This window comes from Octopus sinensis, linkage group LG1 (genome assembly GCF_006345805.1).
Source record: "Octopus sinensis linkage group LG1, ASM634580v1, whole genome shotgun sequence".
In the NCBI taxonomy this organism is placed as follows: Eukaryota; Metazoa; Mollusca; class Cephalopoda; order Octopoda; family Octopodidae; genus Octopus; species Octopus sinensis.
In genome coordinates, this window is record NC_042997.1 from 155,165,209 (window position 1) to 155,191,100 (window position 25,892).

The 25,892-nt window shown below is 35.4% G+C and overlaps 1 protein-coding gene across 3 annotated transcripts in view; it reads right to left on the reverse strand.

Annotated features, from left to right (window-relative positions):
• LOC115214735 (multidrug resistance-associated protein 4) overlaps nucleotides 1-25,892 on the reverse strand; it is a 158,075-nt gene that overhangs the window by 34,182 nt on the left and 98,001 nt on the right. For 2 of the 3 annotated variants that reach the window (XM_029783767.2, XM_029783764.2), the window contains exons 9-12: nucleotides 8,400-8,510; nucleotides 5,921-6,016; nucleotides 3,952-4,143; nucleotides 26-207 (exon numbers count right to left, since the gene is read on the reverse strand). In XM_029783767.2, the coding sequence (XP_029639627.1) occupies nucleotides 26-207; nucleotides 3,952-4,143; nucleotides 5,921-6,016; nucleotides 8,400-8,510 (581 nt within the window). Of the gene's footprint in view, nucleotides 1-25; nucleotides 208-3,951; nucleotides 4,144-5,920; nucleotides 6,017-8,399; nucleotides 8,511-13,742; nucleotides 13,990-25,892 lie in introns of all 3 variants that reach the window. The other variant, XM_036505799.1, reaches the window with a different exon arrangement.

Sequence of the window (25,892 nt, forward strand, 5' to 3'; positions counted from 1 at the left end):
AAGAATAAACACATGGAAAACTTACTTATTGAAAATGTGTCTGCCAACATTAGTATCTACAGCGCTTAATGGATCATCCAAAATATAAATATCAGCATCCATATAAAGAGCTCGTGCCAAACTTACACGAGCTCTTTGGCCACCACTTAAAGTAATACCTCTTTCACCAACCAATGTGAAGTCACCATTTGGTAAGATGGACAAATCCTTAAAGAAAATATACATCAGATGTGTCACTACAAAATGATATGAAGCAATGTAATAAGAATTTAGATAAAAAATTTATACACAAAATAATCATACATGAGTATGTGTGTATGTATAATAATATAATGCAGCATGGAATTTTGTCAGTGAACAGGTCGTGGTCTCAAGGCAATGAAAATATTTTGACAAATTAAATTTAAATGTTGAAGTGAATCTAACGGTTTTTGTGTGTTTCTTAAATGACTTATAAACACCTTCCACGCTGCAATTGTTTTCATTCCAGCACACGATCTCAGATCAGGTCACTTGCTATGCAAGTACATCTCCGTAATATATTTTATTTATTTATTTAAAATCTTATGACCTGGTAGCTTGTACCAAGCTTTAAGTTGTTTTAGGCAGCGTGTGTAGTTGCTGATACCTTCTTGACCCTCCAAACTTAACCCAGTGTGACAAATAGGATGTAACTGCTGGAGAGAGAGAAAACAGCATGTGAAATGAAGTACTTCACTCAAAGACACAATGAGGTGTCCAGTTCAAGAAGGAAACCCATGGCCTTGTAATCTTTTATGTACCAGTCTGTGTGTGCATGTGTTTGTGTCTGTGAGTGTGTGTGTATGTGTGTGTGAGAGAGTGTGTGTGTGTGTGCACATGTGTGTGTCTGTGTGTGCATGTGTGTCTCTGTGTGTGCATGTGTGTGTGTGTGTGTGCCTGTGTGCGTACCCCCTGACTGACCAGATACTGGTCACAGATACGATTTTGGTTTTACTTGACTCAACAGGTCTTCTCAAGCATATCATATCGCCCAACACATCAGAGGTACTCTAAAATGGACCGGACAAGCAACACTGGCATCAGCCATGGCTGCAATCTCACTTTAGCTGCCAGGTCTTCTCAATCACAGCATATCTCCAAAGGTCCTGGTCTCCTGCCATTGTCTCTGTGAGGCCCAATTTTTGAAGATCATACTTCACCACCTCATCCCATGTCTTCCTGAGTGTACATCTTCCACAGGTTCCTTCCACAGTTAGGGAGTGGAACTTCCTCACATCCATACGTAACCCATGGCTCTTCAAGCACAGTCGTCTCTCTTGCACACCACATTTGATGCCTCTAATGTCCAACTTTTCTCTCAGGGTGCTAACATTCTGTTATGTATGTACACTGACATTACATATCCAATGGATCATACTAGCTTCATTTCTTTTAAGCCTATGCATGTCCTCAGCAGTCATGGCCTATGTTTCACTGCCGTTTAGCATGGCAGTTCGCACACATGCATCATACAGTCTACCTTTCATCCTGAGCAAGTTGCCAGTAGAGGTAGGAGCTCCCTGAACTTTGCCCAGGCTATTCTTACTCAAGCTCTTATACTCTCAGAGCAACCACCCCCACTACAGATTTTGTCGTCTAGGTTGCAGAATCTATTTACTTCTAGTTTGTCCCCCTAGCATGTGATGGAATCTGTTTTCTGTACATCTGCAGTGTTTATTGCCTTGTGCATCTGCCCCACACAAAATCTATCTTCCTGGTTAACCTTCCTTTGATATTGCTGCACCTTTTATGTGTCCATAGCTTACACCGGGTACATCGTATGGGGTTTCTACAAATTGAGCAGGGCCATCTGCCTGAAGGAGCTTGTAATTTGACAGCCTTCCTACTTATTAAGACTTTGGTTTTTGCAAGGTTAACCTTAAGGCCCGTCGATTCTTGACCTTGCTTCCACACCCTAAACTTCATCTCTAATTCTGGCAGTGACTGGGCTATTAGAGCAAGGTCATCAGCATAGAGGATGTTACATGAATTGTCACAAAATCATAATAATGTATATCTCAAAGACTAGAGGTGAAGAGTGAAAACTGGTTTTGTATCTGAAATCAGCTCTCATACGCACTCCCAGACATACATACATACATACACACACACGTATGCACACACACATGTACACATGCACACATATGCACAGTTCTGGTGGCATGTAAAATGCACCATCCGAATGTGGCCAATGCCAGTACCCCCTGAGTGGCTCCCGTTCTGGTGGCACATAAAAAGCCCCATCCAAACATATCCAATGCCAGTACCCACTGTCTGGTTCCCATGCTGGTGGCATATAAAAAGCACTATCCGAACATGATCAATGCCAGGCCCACCCAACTGGCTCCTGTGCTGGTGGCATGTAAAAAGCACCCACTACACTTTTGGAGTGGTTGGCATTAGAAAGGGCAACCAGCTGTAGAAACATTGCCAGATCAGATTAGAGCCTGATGCAGCCACTGGCTCTCCAGACCTCAGTCAAACTGTCCAACCCATACTAGCATGGAAAACGGACATTAAACGATGATGATGATGATATATATGATCAATTTTTATTTTGTTTTCCAGATTTTTGTGATACATATGATATACATCTCTACAATGGCTTCAAAAAACCAAAGATTCATCAACAGGGCAAATTCATTCTGCTACGTGTATGGGGATTTCACGACAGTTGCACAGTGCCAAACAATTACTTCCCTCCTGAGAACTGCTTACTTTCATTATTTTGACTGTAAAATTGGAGATCAGGACAAATCCTTGGCCCCACACATTTGATGTAAACCCTACTACAATGGACTAACTGCATAGTTTAACGGCAAGAAAGCAGCCTTCAACTTTGCTGACCATATGGTCTGGAGAGAGTCACAAAACTATGCAGGTGATTGTTATTTTTGTCGAAGTACTTTCTCTGTTGCTTTCTCTGTCTCTGGGACAGTCAGGCTGTGTCCAAGCACTACAAGCTGAAGGACTGGGGATCTAGGAGCACTTTCATGCTTGGTGAACACAGTGTCCAAGAAAATCCTCTGGTGGACATGAACAAGGTGCTTCTTCCTCCTCTTCATATCAAGCTTGGTTTAATGAAGAATTTCATGAAGGCCAAGGACAAAAATGGCACTGCCTTCCAACACTCATGCACTCTGTTCCCAGCTCTGAGTTCTGCTAAGCTCAAGGAGCGCCTCTTCATCAGACCTCAGATCCGAGAGGTGCTGAAGGATAAGGACTTTGAGGAGCTTCTTACCTTAAAAGAACTGAGAGCATGGGAAGCATTTAAGTCAACCTGCCACGACTTCCTTGGTAACACACAGGTATTAAATTACCAAGAGTGTATCGAGAAGTTGTTACAGTCTTATGGGAACATGGGATGCCAAATGTCACTCAAAATTCACTTTCTTCATTCCCACCTCGACTTCTTCCCTCTGAAGCTCAGAGCAGTGAGTGCTGAGTATGGAGAAAGGTTCCACCAAGATATTACTAAGATGGAGAACAACTACCAAGGCAAGTGGAACTCCAGGATGATGGGGGTCTTTTGCTGGATGTTCTTGTGTGACATCCCAGAGGCAAAGTACACAAGATCATCCACAAAAACTCAATTCTAACTGTCTGCTGTACTATGATTTGTGTGTATCGTATTATCCAAGTAATTTAGTTCCATCAATGTTCTTTATCTATGCTGCTTTTTGTTTCTGTAATATGCCTTTGTAACAGATGAAATAAACACATTATATTTTGAATTTATATGCAGTATAATTAAAATGGGAAATGTGAAAGCAAAAAAAACTAGATGATAGAGTAAAACTGTTCAGAAAATGGAATTCACCACATCAAAATTAGTTAAAAAATGCCTATTCACATCCTTTTCCCAGAGCAAAAAAAGTTTTTGTAAACCAGTGTAATTAGCTATTTATTTGTAACATATAATATATTTACCTTTTCAAGAGCACAGGCTTTGAGAATTTCTTTATATCTTTTCTCTTCATATTTCTTCCCAAAAACTATGTTCTGTCTGAGTGATGCTGAGAACACCCATGGTTTTTGAGCAACATATCCAACTGTTCCATTTACTGTTAACTTCCCTGATAAAACAGGTAGCTCATGTAATATACACATTAGAAGTGAAGACTGGAAAAAAAGAATTGGTAAAATACAGTAAATAAACATATATACATATAAATAAAATTTCAAATAAAACACAAGTTCATTGAATATAACTTGAATTCAGAGAGAGAAAGAATAAATTAAATTTTTAAGGATTAATCTGATTGAATTAAGAATACATTTGAGAAATTAAAAGCTGATAAAGAAAATATATCTTAAAAAAAGAGTTTCAAAATGTAAAACAATAAATAAATTATTTAGATTAGAGGAGTTATTATTGTTGTTGCTGTTGTTACTGTTGTTGTTGTTTAACTTCAGCTCAGACCTGATCGCACAAAGCTATTTATCAGAAACATTCATGCCATAATTATCTAGTCTTTTCAGACAGTTTCTCTCAGACTATTTTATCCAATATATCCTTGCTTTTTCATCTCTCACACACAAAAAAAGCAAGGAGATAAGGATATGATCTAATAGAAATTTGCCTGCTATTTCTAGGATATTCAACAATCAGGTAGATACTTTCTCATTGGCTTCACATGTTACACTATTGTTAGATATTTTCACATTTTAAAATACTTATAGATTATTTATTAATTGTAATTTTTACCAAAAAAATGGATGAGAGGAAAGCTTTTAGTATGGGGTTTTATTTAAAATTTGATTTTGGCTCCAGATGTTGCCACTAGCTTCTGGAGTCACTCAGGAATTGCATCAACTGATTTCACTTGAAACTCTTGTGGAATGGAAGAAGACATAACTTCTCATATTCACCCTTCATGTTCTTCCAAAGTCTTTGGTTTGGTACAGTAAACTTGTTCCTTTAACAAACCCCAAAGAAAGGAGTCACAAGGTGTTAAGTTGGGACTTTCAGCTGGCCCCTTATGTGGATAACAATGACCCATCCATCTCCTGGGAAAGTGGGCAGTCAGTCATTTGTGAAAGACACGATCAATACAATTAAAGAATAAATTTTCATACTTCAAAAAACAACTACAAAAAAATTTAAGAAAAAATTACAATTAATAAATAATTTATAAGTATTTTAAAATAGGGAGTTACTTTTCAATCACCCTGTATATACACCATTAATATACCTGATGCTGTAGCTTTTACCTGAGAGAAAATCTCTATACAAAGTTCAAAAGCACAATGTATATCAGAGCAAGAATATCAGTGTAGTGATCCATGAGAATGTCCGACGTCTCTTAGCTTCCTAGAGCTTTGTCAGTGACATGTACTCACAAGTCACATACCCAGACAAAATCTGTACATACCCCGTGTATAATATCTCTTTTCTCTCTTAAGCACTCCGTTGGTTACGATGACGAGGGTTCCGGTTGATCCGATCAACGGAACAGCCTGCTCGTGAAATTAACGTGTAAGTGGCTGAGCACTCCACAGACACGTGCACCCTTAACGTAGTTCTCGGGGATATTCAGCGTGACACAGAGAGTGACAAGGCCGGCCCCTTGAAATATAGGTACAACAGAAACAGGAAGTAAGAGTGAGAGAAAGTTGTGGCAAAAGAGTACAGCAGGGATCACCACCATCCCCTGCCGGAGCCTCGTGGAGCTTTAGGTGTTTTCGCTCAATTAACACTCACAACGCCCGGTCTGGGAATCGAAACCACGATCCTACGACTGCGAGTCCGCTGCCCTAACCACTGGGCCATTGTGCCTCCCCCGTGTATAATATATGGCATTATACACAGCAAACATATGTGATGTTTATATCTAACAATAGTGTAAAATACATACAAGAATATATGTTAATATATTACAACAGTATACAATATTACCTTTCCAGCTCCAACTGGACCCACAACTGCTAACAACTGATTGTCATTTAAAGAAAAGGAAATATCATTCAGGATCATGTTGTTTGAGTTTGAATCCTAAGAAAGAAAAAAAAAAAAAAGAAAGAAATATATTAAATCAAAATGTATTAAGTCAAAAGGTATTTTAAGTATTGTTTCTGCTTTCTGTAGCTTGACAATGGACAAGTCCCTTAACCCCTGGGGGGCCTGTTGGGGCACTGCAGCCATGCAGTGTATCTAAGGTGAGCAAGCCTGATGGAGCCCATCCCTTTCCAGGCTAAACTCATTTCTACATTCTACAGGTGAGTGAACTGGAACAATGCGAAATGAAATGTTTTGCTCAAGAACACAACACACAGCCTGGTCCAGGGATTGAAACTTCAATCTTAAAGTCATGAATCCAACACCCTAACCACTAAGCAATGCACCTCCACTCGTGGTACTCATTTCTACAGCTGAGTGAACAGGAGCAATGTGAAGTGAAGTGTTTTTGCTCAAGAACACAACACATTGACTGGTCCAGGAATCAAAACCACAATCTTACGATCATGAGTCCAGCACCCTAACCATTAAGCCACATGCCTTCTGTAGTTTAGAATGTGAAAAATCATACAATATTGGTAGAACATGAGCTTCTTGATCTCAAAGTTGTGGGTTTAAGTCCCTTACTGGGACATAACTGTGCAGTTAAAAACCCAGCTTTGCAACCATGTGGTTTTGGGTTCAGTCCCACACTGCATGGCATCTCCAGCAAGTGTCTAGGCCTCAGGCAAACCAATGCCTTGTGAGTGTATTAGGTAGACAGAAACTGTGAAAAAGCTCATCATTGTGCGTATGTGTGTGTGTGTGTGTGTGTGTGTGGTTGTGTGGTAAGAAGTTTGTTTCCCAACCAAATGGTTCTGAGTTCAGATCCACCACAAGATACCTTGGGCAAATGTCTTCCTGGAGTCAACCAAAGCCCTGTGAGTGAATTTGGTAGATGTAAACTAAAAAAACCAGTCAAATATATAAGTATATATATATATGGGTGTGTATGTTTTTGTGCCTGTTTTCCCTCCCACCGCCCATCCCATCACCACTTTACAACCAGGGCTGGTGTGTTTATGCCCCGTTAACTTAGAAGTTTGGCAAAAGAGACCGATAGAATAAGTACTAGGCTTTAAAAAATAAGTACTGAGGTCAATTCGTTCAACCAAAAATTCTTCAAAGCAGTGCCCCAGCATAGCCACAGTCTATGAAATGTGCAAAAGGTCACTACATAGTGTGAAATTGATAGTGGAACTTGAAGCAGTGCAACAAAGATACACAATGAAGATAGCCTCAGTGCAGCAAATTAGTTACTGAGAAAGACTTTACTGCCTGGAACAAAGATATACTGCAATATATATCTGGAAGGAAGTGTCCCAAACTTTGGCATTGAAAGTTATACAAATAGCAGAACAGGGTGCCATTGCATAGTGCCTAAAATCCCTCCCCTGCCATTAAATTATAGTACCAGAGACTGCAATAGATAAGGACTCAAGGGCCCATGGTTCTTCAATATCCTCACAAAGATGCCGAGAGACCTACATGATGTGGATGTAGATGTCCTCAAAGTTAAATTAGTTCTCCTGCTGTCAATGTCTCAGATGAGTCAACTTCACAATAGGAAGTGGAATGAGGGCAGCACCATCAAACTCCCTCATTCACCAAATGCCAGCTATTAAAGAAAAAAGGTGGCGAGCTGGCAGAAACGTTAGCACGCCGGGCAAAATGCATAGCCGTATTTCGTCTGCCATTATGTTCTGGGTTCAAATTCCGCCGAGGTTGACTTTGCCTTTCATCCTTTCGGGGTCGATAAATTAAGTACCAGTTACACACTGGGGTCGATGTAATCGACTTAATCCGTTTGTCTGTCCTTGTTTGTCTCCTCTGTGTTTAGCCCCTTGTGGGTAATAAAGAAATATATTAAAAGGAGAATTAATGAAGGTGTAGCAACACAAATTGGCAGCACTCCAGCATAGCCACAGCCCTTGGGCTAAAACTAATGGAAAAAATATATAATATAATATTTATAATGTGTGTGTGTGTGTTTGTCTGTGACTTTGTATTTGTGTTTGCCTCTACACACACTCAGCTTGGTAACTGGTGCTGGTTACATCACTATGATAGAGCGGTTCAGCAAAAGGGGCTGACCAAATAAACACCAGACTTAAAAAGAAGAAAATAAAAGTACTGGAGTCAAATTGTTCAACAATGCTAGTGATCCAATAATGGATGCAGTCCAATGATTGAAACAAGTAAAACAAGTAAAAATAAATAAAAGTAACAATCAAAAGTTATTGAGAGAAAAATTAACATTATCAAAGAAAGAAAAGAAAAAATTTGCTAACATTTTATTACAATTACCTGGAGGACTTTTGAATTTTTTTTTTTTAATTTTGAAATAATATCAGGGGTTAAAAATATGAAAGATTCTTACTTTGTTCCAGTTAGCACATACATTGTTCATAACAATACTTGGAGCCTGGTTGTCAGAACATTCATTGGTGATGGCTGGTACAGTTGGAAGTTCTTCAAGAACAAGAAAATCCTGCATGAATGAAAATTAAGACTGCTATAAGCAAACATTCATAGAAAAATCTTTATTTCATATTGGAAAAGAAAATTTCATCTTTATACATTTTAAAATTATTTTCAACAAATTTGAAATGTTTTACAGAGGAAATCTAAAGGCTAAACTGGATTATTGCATAGAGTTAAGAGAAACTATTGATGTTATATTTAAGAAAGATGTTAAGAATAGCAAAGTTACACAATCAAAATAAAGAATGCAACAATTGTTTCATTTTCAGAAAATAAATTATTTAGTATTTTTTCTGTAGTGTAAATATGGCTTACAGAAGATTTTTCCAATGTTGAAATTTAATAAAATTATTATCAATATTTAGTATAAAGTATTTTCAAAAGGAAGTTAATTCTGGGTTAGGAAAGAATTTATGCACGGTACTTATACCATTTTAAAGTAAGTTTTAAATCAGGAACTCTATAGGAATTACTACACATTTGTTTTTAATGATTAATGAGAAATTAACAGAAACATTTTAAAGGAAACTTAAAGCATGAAAAGACTATGATTTAATATACTGAGAGTATCTACAAAGACAACTAGATTAATAATACATGGTAACACAGAAAACAAGCATCTATCTTTCAGTATATTTTAATAATAATAATAATAATAATAATGATAATAATAATAATAATAATAATAATAATAAATGCCCTGATGCAGTACCAGGCAGTGGCTCTCATGGCTTCTGATCTTAACTGATTGGAAGTGTTATCATGTACATTGTTTTGTCTTGGTATAAAAGATGGGCTACAGCAAATATTCTGCTCAATACCACAGATTTGCTTGTCAGTTGTTTGACTTTAACCAGTTGAGCATGTCCCTTAGTGGCTGACGATGTGTGCATCTCTGATCACGAGCAGAAGTAGTGGGGGAGCATCATAGCCATGTGTTGAGAGGGATTCTTTGGAGTTTGAATAATTCACCTCTGGAGACATGGGTGGTTCTTTCAACATCCTTAAACAACCCTTATTCAGGGACCTTTTGAGCGGGATGGGCAACTCAACCTGAAGAAAATTCTAACTGGGCCCCAACTGCAAGGTCATGTGCTGTTTATCTTGATATGAGATCACCATGTCGCGCACATATGGTTGTGATGCATGTGCCTGGTGTACCCTTATCAGACGGGTAGTCATGATGGGTATATTGGGCTTCGTATATTTCACCCCAGTGTCACTTTGATGGCATGAACTGCTCTCTCACTCAATAATAATAATAAAAAGGGATACAAGACTGTGGCTAGCAAGAAAAAAGGAAGATGGTTCAACCTGGCTAGGGAGCTGAGATTTTATTTAACTGAATAGTAACAAAATTGATTTGAATGAAAGACTTAAACTTTAGGTTTGCAATTTGTGGGATTTTATAATCTCACGAGTGGAAATTAGTTTGAGAAAATACTAAAATGCTTTAAAAAATTGTAACTTTATTAATTGAAAATGATTGAATTTAAAGTAATAACTAAATTATAGGTATCAATTATCTATAGTTGTTATTACTATGACCCAGTAACTATTTCAGGTTCCTTATGCTGCTATTGATATTTTTCAGAAAGACAATCAATGATATTTACTTCCTTCTCTTAGACTTTCTACTTCTGTACCAAATTAATATTTCCCATATTGTCTCATTTTACAGTAATTTACATACGATAATTTGCAACTAGTTTTCTAGTAAGGAAATTGGTTTTAAAGTTTTATTTTAGCACAAGGCTGTATTATTTCAGAAACAAGAGAATAAATATATAAAATTCAATCACTAATAAAGTCAACAGTTCACCAAGTTGCTAATGTATCAGGATTTAAAAAAAAAAATTTTTTACCTTGGGCATGAATTTTTTAATATAGGCATTGTTGGATAACTATGCTCAAACGGTTCCAATGGACCAAACACTGGTTTTCCAATAGTAGAAAGTTCCACAGGCATAGCTGTCTGGTTAAGAAGCTAACTTTAAAACCACAAAGTTTCTAGTTCAGCCTTACAGCATGGCACCTTGGGTAAGTGTCTTCTATAATAGTCCTGAGCCAACTAATGTCTTTGAAAGAATTTGGTAAGCAGAAACTGTGTGGAAACTCATAATGTGCGTGTGTGTGTGTGTGTAGTATATATATATACATATACACAAATACATGTGTGTCTTAGTATTTGTGCTTGTTCTCTACCACTGCTTGATAACTGCTTTGTTTACATTTATGTTCAGGAAAAGAGACCAATAGAATAAGTCCCTTACTTATAAGATAAGAACTGGGAGTAATGTGCTCCAGCATGGTCACAGTCCAATGACTGAAATAAACAGTAACCATGAATTATTTTCTTAGCCACAGTTTCACATTATTGAATTCAAGCAGTCCACTTTCTTGTTGCTTTGGTCTGCAATTTGCACCTTTAAAAGTGTTTTCATTTTTTTTACCTGTCATCTTGTAAGTAGAAACCAATTAAAGCAACTATCATTCCTTGAAAAATCTAATTCTATGTGACTTATCTGATTAAAAAATAACTGGATTTAGCCCATGATCTATCCTGATTGGGCAGAACTATGATTAAAGACATTCCACTGGTGATTATCCAATCTTTGTCTAGGATTTACGATTACATTATACTGCAAACACATATTACCAAAAAGCTCAGGAAAAGAGGTTGCAGGGAGTGAAAGTACACTCCCAAAAATTTTTGTAGGGTCAATGAAAACACTTTGAACATCCTTCTGAAAAACTTCATTGCCAAAACAAACAAGCATAGAAACATTTTTGGACTGACGGGAAACATTAGTTTTCCCTTATTGGATTTATCTGATTTTATTGATGTATAAATATAATAATAATGATTATACCTGTTTCGTTTTTGGATTTGGTTTGCAAGATTCTTTATATGAGTTCGTGTGTTGAAGCATATTCTGTTGTGTCTGGGGAGAGTCATTTTCTTTTTGTGCCTTATAATGTAACACAATAGTCAAGACTATTGAAAAGGTTGCAAGACACGTTGAAAATTTTAGGAAAATAAAAATAAGAAATAAGTGGTAATTTTACCAGTGACTGTTACATTATAAGGCACAAAAAGAAAATGACTCTCTCTAGACACAACAGATTATACCTGTGTTTGTTTTGATATTAAGATTGAAAAAGTCAACCCTGTTTGAAGAAAATTTTGAACCTGCGTTTGCACCCACTAAGCAAATTTCATTCCCACACTTATGATACTACCTCTCTATCTAGCAGGTCAAGCAACCATGTAGAAGCCACTTTTTAGACACAAGCTGTTTTAATTCAATGCATAAGTTTTTGTAGTTGAGTGGTTCCCAGCAGTGGTTCCAAACCCTTTTATTTAAATGAGTTTTCCTATACACGCCTTTTAATATGCTTATTCTTATGTATATATATATATATATATATATATATAATGTGTGTGTGTGTCTGTGTGTGTATATTCTTTTATTCTTTTACTTGTTTTAGTCATTTGACTGTGGCCATGTTGGAGCACCACCGTTAGTTGAACAACTCAACCCCTGGACTTATTCTTTGTAAGTTTAATACTTATTCTATTGATCTCTTTTGCCAAACTGATAAGTTACAGGGATATAAACACATCAACATCGGTTGTCAAGTGGTGGTGGGGAGACTAACACAGACACACACACACACACACACATATATATAATGGACTTCTTTCAGTTTCATTCTACTAAATCCGCTCACAAGGCTTTGGTCAGCCCGAGACTATAGTAGAAGACACTTGCCCAAGGTGCCACACAGAGGGTCTGAACACAGAACCATGTAGTTGCAAAGCAAGCTTCTTACATGGATTTCCAGCACTACCTTTGCAGACCCCAGGTTGGGAACCTCTGTTGTCGTTAAATCCTTGGTCAACCTCAAGACTTTTGACATCCATAACAATAGGTGTTAATTTTTTTTCTAGGCCTAATGTATCCCAGACTACATTATCCTATATGTCCCTACATTTTCGGTTTAGGACCAGAATGAAAGAGATTTGGCTGCTATTTCTAGCAGGTGAAGTGAATACATAAAGCCTTTCTCGGCTAATATTGCATAGGAAGTATAATAACATAAGAGCAACCAGCAAAAAATATGAAAAACTCTGCTTTCTTTAGTTTGTGGATCATTAACAGAAAATATATTTTTAGACATATTCTATCAACAGACTCATACAACTACAAAGTACCAGACATAGCTTCCCATAACTCCTTTTTTATACATAAGATGGAATAAGTTGGATGAAAATTTTCTAAAATTACATTTCTTTAAAGGATTTTTGATTAGAAAATGTTGAAAACTGTTTTTAACATTTTAAAAAATTTACATTAAAAATTTAATTATTTCAGCTGTGTGGTAAGTAGCTTGCTTACCAACCACATGGTTCCGCGTTCAGTCCCACTGTGTGACACCTTGGGCAAGTGTCTTCTAGTATAGCCTCGGGTCGACCAAAGCCTTGTGAGTGGATTTGGTAAACGGAAACTGAAAGAAACCCGTCGTATATATGTATATGAATGTGTATGTGTGTTTGTGTGTCTGTGTTCGTCCCCCCCCCCCCAACATTGCTTGACAACTGATGCTGGTGTGTTTACGTCCCCGTAACATAGCAGTTCGGCAAAAGAATAAGTCCTGGGGTCGATTTGCTCGACTAAAGGCAGTGCTCCAGCATGGCCGCAGTCAAATGAAACAAATAAAAGAGTAAAAGAGTAAAAGAATATATAAACTTATATCACTATAAATATTAGATATTTTTTTTTATGGAGAGGGGGTTTAAACTAAATAGCATTGTATAATATTCATTACATAAGGATTTCAATAATTAAATACTAAGGATACTTTTAACCCTTGAGTATTTAAATTGACCATAAGCAGCCCAAATATTCTGTTTTATGTTCAAATTGACTATTACTGTCCTCTCACATCTCTCTTACAATGATATTCTAAAAATATATAGTCACATCATTGAAATCTTGAAGCTATGAGATAATGCAGGTTTAATTCAAAATGATGCAAATAAATAAACATTTATTCGCATACTAAGAGGTTAAATACTAAAGCTGAATACTAAAGGGTTAAATTAATGAACAAAAATACCAGAAATATCATTTTCCTAAGAATATCCATTATGCTGACACGATATTAAATAAAATATAATTACAGTAAACCTGTGAGGTGAATAACCATTAAAAATAGATGCAGTTTAGATTACCTGAATTCGACGCGCACTGGTCAAAGCAGCATAAGTAGTTTTTAATGCTTTAAACATGAAATAGACCATGATACGGGTCACCTTGTTTACCAATGCAATACATGGGAAAACGAATTCAGGGAGCAAGAGGATTCCAAAGGCGGAAGCAGTCACGAATATAACGTAAATGATGAGATAATAGACAGCCCAGCTAGCTGAGTAGATTGAATCAAGGCAGCTCGTTAGCCACTGTGAATGAAGTTCATGGCTGAAATAAATGGATTTTCAAGAGAAACTGAGACTGAAAATTTACATACACATGAAGATGTATTTTTACATATCTTCTATGCATGCACATATATGTATACATATGCACATGTGTGCGTCTGTGTTTGTATATATATATATCTTGATACACACACACATGCATACATACAAATACAACAAAATTTTCATGTCTGCTTTTCCATGCTTGCATGGATCAGGCAGAATTTGTTGAGGCAGATTTTCTACAGCTAAATGCCCTTCTTGGTGCCAACCCTTACATATTTCCAAGCCAGCAAGGGACAATTTCTCCATGGTCAGACATGTTTTCATGAAAGTTTGGAAGTAGATGACACTTCTTGTATGATGGTGGTGCTCCTTCACAACTATTGCCTGGTAGTTGTGTGTGTCCTTGTCTTGACAAGGACACACACACATACTAAAGCCCTAAAGCCATTCACAAGGATTTGGTTGGTCCAGGACTATAATAGAAGACACTTGCCGAAGGTGCTGCACAATAGAAATGAACCCAGAACAATATGGATGGGAGACAAACTTCTTAACCACATACATTTACACACATATCTTACCATTTTTGTCCTTTTCCCCTTCCTACAATTAGGTTTTTATTTAACTGAAAGCACTACTATTACAATTATGCTTCTCTTACACAAATATGGTACATGTAACTTGTATTTCATGACTGGATCATCAGCAACTAAACTATCTCAACTATCAGAAACACCTAGTGAGGAAGGTTTGCTAAAAATCCAACAAGAGAAACACAAGATTTGTTAAAAAACAGAGGAATCAAGCATAGGATCAATGCTATCTAGCAAAAAAGTGCATAGACATAGAAGTACTTGAAATGGTAAACAACCATGTTCTAAGGCCACTTGAGAATAATGAACCCTTAGTTCTAGTCTGAACATCCATATAGGAGACAGATAAAGCAGCGAGCTGGCAGAAATGTTAGCGCACCGGGTGAAATGCTTAGCGGTATTTCGTCTGTCGTTACGTTCTGAGTTCAAATTCCGCCAAGGTCGACTTTGCCTTTCATCCTTTCGGAGTCGATAAATAAAGTACCAGTTTCGCACTGGGGTCGATGTAATCGACTTAATCCCTTTATCTGTCCTTGTTTGTCCCCTCTATGTTTAGCCCCTTGTGGGCAGTAAAGATATATATATATATATAGGAGACAGATAACTCTGTATTTTAAATCCACAATGTCTTGTGGGTTACCAAAGACTAGGAGAAAGTAACTCCAGTATAAAACCTCCAGTTGATATTTCCACCAGTCATCTTGATCTTTTCTTGTCACTTAGACTAGTATTAATGTTGCACAAGCATCCAGCATCCAGTCATAATAATTCCCTATGAGATACATATTTCTTTACTACCCACAAGGGGCTAAACACAGAGAGGACAAACAAAGACACACAAACGGATTAAGTCAATTATATCGACCCCAGTGCGTAACTGGTACTTATTTAATTGACCCCGAAAGGATGAAAGGCAAAGTCAACCTCAGCGGAATTTGAACTCAGAACGTAGCAGCAGATGAAATACAGCTACACATTTCGCCCAGTGTGCTAACGTCTCTGCCAGCTCACCACCTTCATATTCCCTATGAGATACAAGGTACCCTTTTAGCAGGATAGTACATTATCACTCTCATAACTAGCACTAGCCAACATTGAAATATTTTATGAGGAATACAACAAAATAACTAGTTTTATCCAAACTGTTCTCATAAAGTTCTTTGGCAATGTATGCCAACACAATGTGTAGGAAGTATACAAGAACAAGACTGCAGATTATGTAATAAGGATTTGTCTCATGAAGGCAATGACAAACAATCAAGACCTTTGGAGGTTTGCTGTGCTTGAGAAGACGTGTCAGGCCAAGTGAGATCGTAGTCATAGACAGTACCAGTGACACGTAAGAGGCACCCACTACACTCTTGGAGTAGTTGGTGTTAGGAAGGGCATCCAGCTGTAGAAACCAAGCCAAAATCAGACTGGATCCTGGTACAGCTCTCCAGCTTACCAGTTCCAGTTAAACTGCCAGTATGGAAAATGAACTCTAAATCATGATGATGATGATGATGACGATGATGATGATTGTTCTATTCAATATGAGCAGTAAGAAGAATTTAAGGAGAGCACTGCTCACCCAGTTACTGGGCACAGACTAGAGAAGGTGTTTCAAACATTGTCACCTCATAAACTGGTCAGTTTATCATGGTAAAGAGTTGTTTAATTCAGTTGAGCAACAAATGTAAAAGCATTAAAAGCAAAGGGACACATCTACAAATGTGTTGTAGGTGTATGTGTGAGAGAGAGAGAATGTGTGTGAGAGAAAGAGAGAGAATCCTTTTGAATGATGATTCTAGTAGACCTGAGCACCATACAGCTATTCTTCCAGCAAAGCTTGACTGATGCATGATTAATTAGCTAATTGAAGTTAGATGTGGCTGTAAATTTTGGGGTTTGGTAAGCCGACAAATGAGAAATGAGAGAACATCAATGGCTTTATAATCAGGAAGGACCTAGCTGTAAGCTATTGTATCATGAAACTCTGCTTCTCACTACCTTGTCAGCATTATGTGACTTTCTTCTCTGTATATGCACCACTTTTTTATTAAATGATTAAAAAAAAAAAATCTCTTTTCTACAAGAATCTTAGAAAATGCTTGCTTGCTTCCCCACCATGTAGTCTCACAGTATCTTGGGCAAGTGTTTTCTACTATAACTCCAGGCTTATCAAAACTTTGTGAGTGGATTTAGCAGATGGAAACTGAAAGAAGACTCTGGTATATATATATATATATGTGTGTGTATGCATAAGGAGTAGACAACCACTATGCATGTATGCATGTATGTATGTATGTATGTTTGCATGTATGTATGTATGTATGCATAGAATTAGAAATAGAAGTCCTTGATACAGTACTATATATTTTTTTAATTAATAAGAATGGGTTTTTTTCTGATAATTTTATAAACCATTATGATTTATAAACATCTAATTATTCAAATGGAAAAACTATAAGAGAAGTCATTTGTATTCATTTTTACAAATATATATATGTGTGTGGAGAGAGAGGAGGGATAGGCTTCTGAACAGTTTCCATTTATCAAATTTCACTGGAAAGGTATTGGTCAGCTTGAGGCTAATGTTGAAGACACTAACCCAAAGTACCTTGCCATGGGGCAAAACCTAAAGAACCTGTTTAAAAAGTTTAAAAAAAAAAAAACCATTTCCACCATGAGAACTGCTATAGTTATCATTTTAAACTCAAGGACTTAATAAAATGTCAACAAAATCTCAGCCTTAAACAGGAATTGAACCAGCTGCCTCTAATAGATGGTACACAACAGTGTTTATTTGAATACTTGTAAATATTTGTGTGTATAAAAGAGAGAGGAAGGAGAGAGAGAGGGAGCAATTACTTTCAATTCAAAATCATTTAGAATAGATTTTTAATAAATTTTATTTAGAATAATTTTAAAAAGAAACAGTTAATGACAAACCTTGCTAATCTGAAAAAACATTTCAAAAGTTAAAAGAAATATAATAATCAAGGAAACGTATCTGATAATATTGGTTAAAATGAACATCGATCAGGCTATTTAAAGATAAAACTAAATTTGCTGTTGGTTAACCTAAGATTGATGATAGTCAATACATGTTTACATTGTAAACTAAATGGAACATTCATATATAGAATACATTTGAAAGAGAATAAAAATGTGAAAAACCAATGAAGCTAAAACCTAAGTCTTTATTTTGATACCCTAGTAAGGTGATTACTATGGTATATCACATCTATAAGCGATTACTGTAATATATCACTCTATCAGTGACAACTATAGTATGTCAGGGGAGAGCCATTTTCTTATTGCACCAAAAACGAAATATAGTATGTCAATTCTATAGAATTCACCATTCAAAATAATGAGGTTCTGAATTTGAGTTAGTAATTTCAGTTTACATGCAATTTGTGCTTAAATTTTTTTATTTGGCTCATTACAAAAAGCAGAGAGAGAGGTACCACTGTATCCAATTCATTCAAATGAAACAAAGTGCATAATATAGTGGCCATTATACCAATGTATGAATAAAGACATGATTTTTAAATCACATAGAAATCACACATTTTTTCTCACAAATATGTACCCATTACATCAGATGTTTTAGATGTAAACACAAAAATAAAGAGTGCTGTTTTAACCCCCATAACATCAGTTGATGTAAATTTGCATATGCTGTGTACTCGCTTTGAATCAGATAAGAAAATATAGGCAGCCCTATTTGCTGCAATTTTGTACTTGTTTGTGTACCAGTTGATATAAATATCCACTATTACTCGCGGGATCGATAATAGAGGCCACTGTGCTGATTTCAAGGAGTTTGATAGGTTTGTTAGACTCCTCATGTAAATATTTCCAACTCAGTTCAAGACTGCATCACCATAATTGTATAAAAGCAGCAGTTTTTGGTGGTTACACCACCATTTCCACAATGACTTCCTATCAAATTTGAACACGTTCAGCAAATTCTTGTGGTCCTTCATGGAATTTACAGTTGCATCCAGCCATGCCAGTTTCATTGAATTTACAGTACTTGCAATGATGACAGTTTACATAAATAAACTGTGTATAAATATATGCTGAACCACTGTTGTGTGCTAATTGCTGATCTCAGCCAAGATGATTACCGTCAGGGCAACTTAATTACCTGATAAAAAACCATTATCATGAGGTTAAAAAAGTCAAATGATATTAAATTCAAATATCAATAACAGCATGCTGAGCACCCAAGAAAAACATTTTGTTTCAGTCAATCAAATTGAGTGATCAAGGCTTAAACATGCAATCCCAATTTGGAAACAAAAAAAAAAAAACAAAAAAAAAACAGTAAGGAGTGTCTTCAACTGTAGTGAACTAGTCAAATGGAAATGTAGAAATTCCATCACTGGCCTGCTCTACTGGCTAACATCATGTAGAGAATGCTATGAAAAGCATAGAGATAAGCATTACATGCACTTGCTGTCAAAAATAAATGCAAAAGCTTGAATTTGCACAACAGTCTGATTCATGCTCAGAGGAAATTTGAAATAAACACCAAGCAAGAGAAATAAAGAGTTTGGTAAGAGGAGCAGAGATGGTATTTTTGTAAAATTCAATTGTTTCTTATGTAGATACAATACTTAAGATTTATTATTGGGTAATGACTATTTATGCCTTCCCTGAGCTCACTGGGGTATATCTGTAATCTGTGTCATATATATATATATATATATATATATATATATATATGAATAATAATAAGGATTATTATTTGAATACCTAACTGAGAGTAAACCTGTAAACATTTGGAGTAATCCTTTACTATTTATATATATATATATATATATATATATATATATATATATAATATATTTCTAAATCTCTCAGAGAGATTTATACAGTAGCAGCACAATAAAGTGATGGTATGTTGTCAACTTAATGTGACAGTCCCATGAAAGGGAACAATGCTACTGCTATTTAGTCCTAGGAAACACCGTTTCCTGTTGGCCTTGACACATTTCCTGTGTTCTTATGATTTCAAAGCCAAGATAAGCACCTCCACCGAGCAAAGCCAACAACCAGAGAGTAGTTTCAGAGTCATTGCTCATCATCAGTCTGGAGTATCATGGCTTGCTAGCTGTCGATGCCTACTCGCCTTTGTGTATATATATATATTGTAAAAACAAACTGAAAGCAAGAAATGAATAATTCAAAAGTGATTATATGTTGAAAATACAAACAAAAATGTATTTGAAATATTGTTTACAATAAAAATTATAACATTAAACAATATAACATAAAACAAAATAATAAGAAATTTAGGAAAAATTTAAAGCAAAATAAGTCAAGCTTTTAGGAACACACATCGTTAGTTAGTTAGAGAAGAAAGCTGAAATTATAAAGCTGTAAAACTGGTGAAACAGGTTAAAGAAAGAAATGTATAAAGAGTAATAAAACAAAGGGCTTGAAAAGTTGTTTATGCAACAACTGAATATCATAACTTGTTCAGACAACAATTGAAAAATATAAACAAGCAGTGTAGCACTGGTGGTCAGAAGGGAGACAAATCCTTCTAGATTAAGTTAAGCCGAGGTAGATTTGGAAGTTTGAAATTTAAATCAAAGAGTAAAAAGATGATATACAAAATATACACATTTAATATTTCCTTTCCTTTACATTATAAATTTCTTGTTGTTGGAAGCCTTCAATAGTGCCATTTCATTCTTCTTTGGAATTATCAGCACAGCATAACTCAAGGCAAATAAATTACACTAAAGCAAACATTTTATGAAATTAGACAATTCTCATTGAGAAAAAATGGCTTACAGTTTAACAGGCATTCATGAGATATAATTTTTCTTTTTGCCTCATCATAGATTACTAATTGTTCAATAATAGGGTGAGAAGTTCAAGAATTATATGATGTGTATCTTTTACCCAGCTGATATTCAACAATGGCAACACACCCAGGATTGGTCAGCACTGATGTAGTAGACTTTTGTTCAGAGGTGTTTCAGCAGAGATCCTCATCTTACATTTTATGCATAGCATATACAGGACTACAATATGCTTTATGTTCTTCCTTTTTGAAGATGGTTTGGCTGTGATATGATGTAGGTTTGACTGGTATATCTAGCAGATCAAGTGACTACAATAGAGGCTACCTCATTCACTTGATAATATCAATAGTTGCTAGAAATGTAAGACACATATATACTAGTTAGTTTATACCCAAGAGGTAAACTGGCAGAGTTGTTACAGCATTGGATAGAATTCCTTGTGATATTGGTTCTGACTTTCTGCCATCTGAGTTCAAATTCCAGTGAGATGAACTTTGCCTTCCATCCTTCCAGAGTCAATAAATAAAGCACCAGTTAAATGTTGTGGTTGATTCTTTGTCCTCTCTGTCTCTCTTTCTCTCTCTTTCTCAGAATCAGCCTCAAGCAAGTGAAAAAGTGATGGCACTCTAGTTTATTATGCACCAAAAACATGCTTCTATCAAAGATATTTGTGAGTTTGAGGAAGTGGGTACCAACAAGTTAAGCAAAGGTCCTCAACTTCTTTCTCAAGTACTCACAAAAAATACTGCTTTCTAAATTAACAATTCTAAAAATTTGTAGTAAATGAATATAGTCAACTGGACAGATACCTTAACATAGTACAGCTATGACACCTGTAATTAAACAGTTTGTAATTAACCTGTTCAGGATGTATTCCTTGGTTACCAAAAAATGAATCCATTTCCCCATATAGCACAAGTAGCAAACTCTATGTTAAAAATGAGTCAAACTAAAAAGATTAGTCAGTCAGAATGAAGACAAGCCAAAACAGTTGATGCCTGTTTATATCTTCAAAAATACAGTTTTAAACATTGTTAGTAGGTCAGTGAAAGTGGTATGGCTATTATATCAATAGACAGTGTGTACAATGAGAGAATTTTTATGTAGCTATGTGTTTGCACAACCTGACAAGAATAGCAGTCAAATCTCCCTCAAATCACATCCTGTTGTTTTAAAAAGGGAAATTATATATTAGATTTTGCAGTTATATAATACTCCTAAAAAGACAAGGCGATCACAAATGAAATGTCTTTGATAATAGGTCTGCTGTATCAGGGCAAACCTCGGAACAGGTTCAATAATTGTTGCAACTCCCTCATGTGCTCAGGATTATTGGAATGAGGGATGCCTAACTTGAGCAGGACTGATTTGATTCATTAGGAATTGAATAATTATTTTAATTGTTATTAGCAATTTAATGACAAACCATTTATGGAGAATTATTATAATTTTTTAATTCTATTGTCTTTAATAAAGAAAGCCAGCACACCCAGTACATGTCAGTAACTTATAATAAAAATAAGATAGTAAATCGTAACAAATTGTGTGAAAATCTCAAATCAAACAGAAAATCTTTATGTATCAAACTCTACAGTATACTCCATATGACATTTACCAGTTCCAAAAATCATTCTTTTGCCAACCTTCTAATTCATGACTGTCAAAACACTGACAAGGTCAAACTTGTTACCATAACAAACTTATTACAGGAATTCTTGCAAAAGGAGCTTTTAATTAAGTACAGACCACTAAACCTAGCATTTGTTGACCTGGAGCAAGCTTTTGACAGGGTTCCACTCTGTAATGTGGTAGTCACTAAGAAAACTGGGTATAGATGAATGGCTTGTGACAGCATTACAAGCCATGTGCAGGGGTGTTGTCAGCAGGTGAGAATTAGATATAAGTTCAGTAAAGAACTCAGCATTCGGATAAGTGTTCTTCAGGACTTGATTCTCAGCCCCCTCCCGTTTTTTTTCTTTGATGCACAGGAGTTGTTAACAGGAAGCACATCTATGAAATAAACTCTTTCCAATGCCTAAAAAGCTCCCTAGAAGTAGTTGTCAGTTCCTATTACTATGATAACCTAATCAGCAGTGAAGGTGTGTATTCTGAAAGCATAGTGGCTAGACAAAGAGTGAAGTGGAACACTTCAATTAGCTAGTGCCCCAACCAGAGCAAAGCAATTCTATTTTCTAGTAAATTGCAAATCTTATGATGTTTGTGTACAAAAGGTTACACTGCCTGGCTGCAAAATGGACACTGAATGTGGAGGATGAATATCCTCACATTCGTTATAGAAATTATGAAGGTTAGTATATTCCTCAGGATATGTAATTTAGTGTGTATGAAAGACAAATCACAAATATTCTGAGAGAAAAACTGAGTATAAGAGGAATCAGCTGTTGTGTGCAAAAGGAAAGGCAAAGCTGAAGACTGACTCTGTACCTGGAGAAAATTTGCCAAGCCTTTATAAACATGGAAAATATGATGTATGATGATGATAATCATGATCGTGATATATGAATCTAGAGTTTACCTTTGTCCTGACAAAAACAGTATGCAATATTAAAAGGGATTTTATAAATAACAAAACTGCACTGAGAGATTTAAAATCCTAGCATGAGATAATTGTCACAATATTATCATTTCTTTAATAATATCGATAACAAAGAAATATCTCATGAAAATTAAATTATGATTACTCCTAAAATTTTAGTGTAAGATGATTGTCACAATATCATTCTTAAGAAATAATGATAATAATTCTAAAATTGGCACAACAGCACAAATTTTGAGACCTGTCCAAGTACTTATTTTATTTATCCTGAAAGTAACATAAGCCACAGTGGAATTTGAACTCTGAATGGAAGGAGTAAGAAGCACTGTAAGGTTCTCAATTTGTCACAAGCAATTTTGCTTTCAACAGCCTTGATAATAATAATAATGATTTCAAACACAGACACCAAATTTAAGTAGGAAGGATATAGTTAATTACAATCAACTTTGTACATGACTAGTATTTTATTTTATTGATCTCAGAAGGATAAAAAGCTAAGTTGATCAAGACATGATCTGAATACAGAACTATTTTGTCACAAGGCCAGCAATATCAAGAGAGGAGTTAAATTGATTATATCAACCCTTGTGTTCAACTGGTACTTATTTTATTGACCCCAGAAGGATGAAAGGCAAAGTCAAGCTCGGTGGCATTTGAACATAAAAATGGATGAAATGCTGTTAAGCATTTTGCCCAGCATGGTAACAATTCTGCCAGCTCACAGCCTTAAGTCTACCAATAACAATAATAAAAATAATTGTAATTGTAAGTGATTGTATCAAACATGCAGATTAAAAACAAAATAATAAAGTCAATAATAACAATGACAACAAAAAGTTTCTGATTTAGGTACAAGGCCAGCAATTTTGAAGGAAGAAAGGTTAGTTGATAAAATCAACTCCAGTTATTAACTAGTAATCTATTTTATCACCCACCAGAAGGATGAATGGCAGGAATCAAATCCAGAACATATAGAGCTGGAGGAAATACCATAAAGTATTTTGTCCTATACTCTAATAGTTCTGCAAAAACAACATCAACAACAATGGTAACAAAATGGTTAATTATTTCTAAGGAAAACAGTTGCTAACTATGATGTTAATGGTGTAAAATGGGGAAAAGTAATACATTCAATGGGTTTTTGCATTTCATAAAGACTAAAAGGCATCCCAATATTTAGTGAAAAGTCATTATTAAAATGTAATGTAAATTATAGTGAAGTCATATAATATGATTTAAGTTATTTTTTCCAAATTAGTAAGGTGCTTTTGCCAGACAATGTTGCAATTAATATGTTTAAAGGCATTAGCCATTAGCCAGGAATAAAAAAAAAATTATAAATTATAAATTTTAATTTTGAGTCCCTGCAAAATTTAACATATCTCTAAGATTAATTTCCTAAGTCCTACCTGTTAGATAAAATTTGCTAATGTCTATTGACAAGAATTATAGCATAAAATGTATTATTTGAAGAAATTTTAACAAAGTATCATAGCCCAAATTTTTACACCCAACAACAATAACCACACATATTGACACTTCTGGATTTATAATTACCATATACTGAATCAGATTTAGAATATTTTAAGCTAAGTCAGATATCCTTTTATTTTTATCTATTGTTTGTTTGCAGATTTTGTCATACAAATGAGACAATGAAAGTAGGAGGTAATATGACAACAAACAGACTGAGTGGGTTGCAGAATGAGAAGGAGTTGAAGGATGAGGTGTTTATTGTACTGGTTGGAGTAGCAAACAACAGAGGGAGAAAGTATGAGTGAGGGTGTGTTGGAGTAAAAGATATTACACTGCCCAGTGAGGCAGGTTAACAAACAGGAGAGGAACAGACAGGACAAGAGTTAATAAGGAATCATATTTCAAAACAATCATCCAAATGTAAAAAATGGACATGTCATTTAGGTGTCATATAGAATTCAGTTAACTAACTGACAAGTCGCCTGCCTTGAAATTACAGACTGAAGATTACAAAGGAGAAGAGAAACATATGGAATTATGCATCTTCATAAAGAATCTGGTTATTAAGAAACTATCACATTAAATATTTTTATGTTTAAATCTTTGTAGCATAAATTTTTCAATACTCAAATAATGGTTCCTATACCTGAACATCAACAAACGAATTTTGGGCATAACTGTAGTAATTTATTCTGCATGTTTGCAAACAAATTCTTTCTCTCTCTCACACACACACACACACTAGTAGCCACGCTGTATTGCAATGTACTTTTAATGTTCACGTTTGGGTCAGAACCCTGATAACCAATTCTTCCTAAAAGAATTTTATGAAGATACGGCAACTCAGAAATAAACCCATCATTTTTTATGTATATTAAGGTAATTATCATTTGCTGAACAGCAAAGATTTAAGAGAAAAATGAAGCTAACATGATCTTCTGAATGTACAACAATAATTTGTTTAAAAAGCAGAGTACAAGTGCATCAGAAAAATTAGCTGAAGTAAGCAAGAAAGGACTAAGCAAGCATAGACATGTGTTGTGAATGGACAAGGATTACTGGGGGAAAATGCATTGTGTTAATAGAGCAGAAGATCAAAGAAATGGTGAAAACAGATCTCAGACTTTGTGCCATGAAGCACAGAGTTCAATAAGCCAAGCCAACATGGAAATAAAGGCATTAAAATGAGATGGGTGATGATAATGCTTGTATCTTATACGTTTTCCTTAAACTTTTAAATTTATTTACCTACACTAAGCTTTTGGACTAGACTAACCTAAATATCAGATTCATGTTATATCCTTGACTTTATGTTAAATATTAAAAAAAAAACAGAATAAACCACAACTTCTAATAACATGACTTTAAAGAATAAAAAAAATATTGTTATGAATCTGAACCATGAATTCTATGTCATTGATTATTCACTGACTTAGTAAGGATATTTCATAATTTTCAA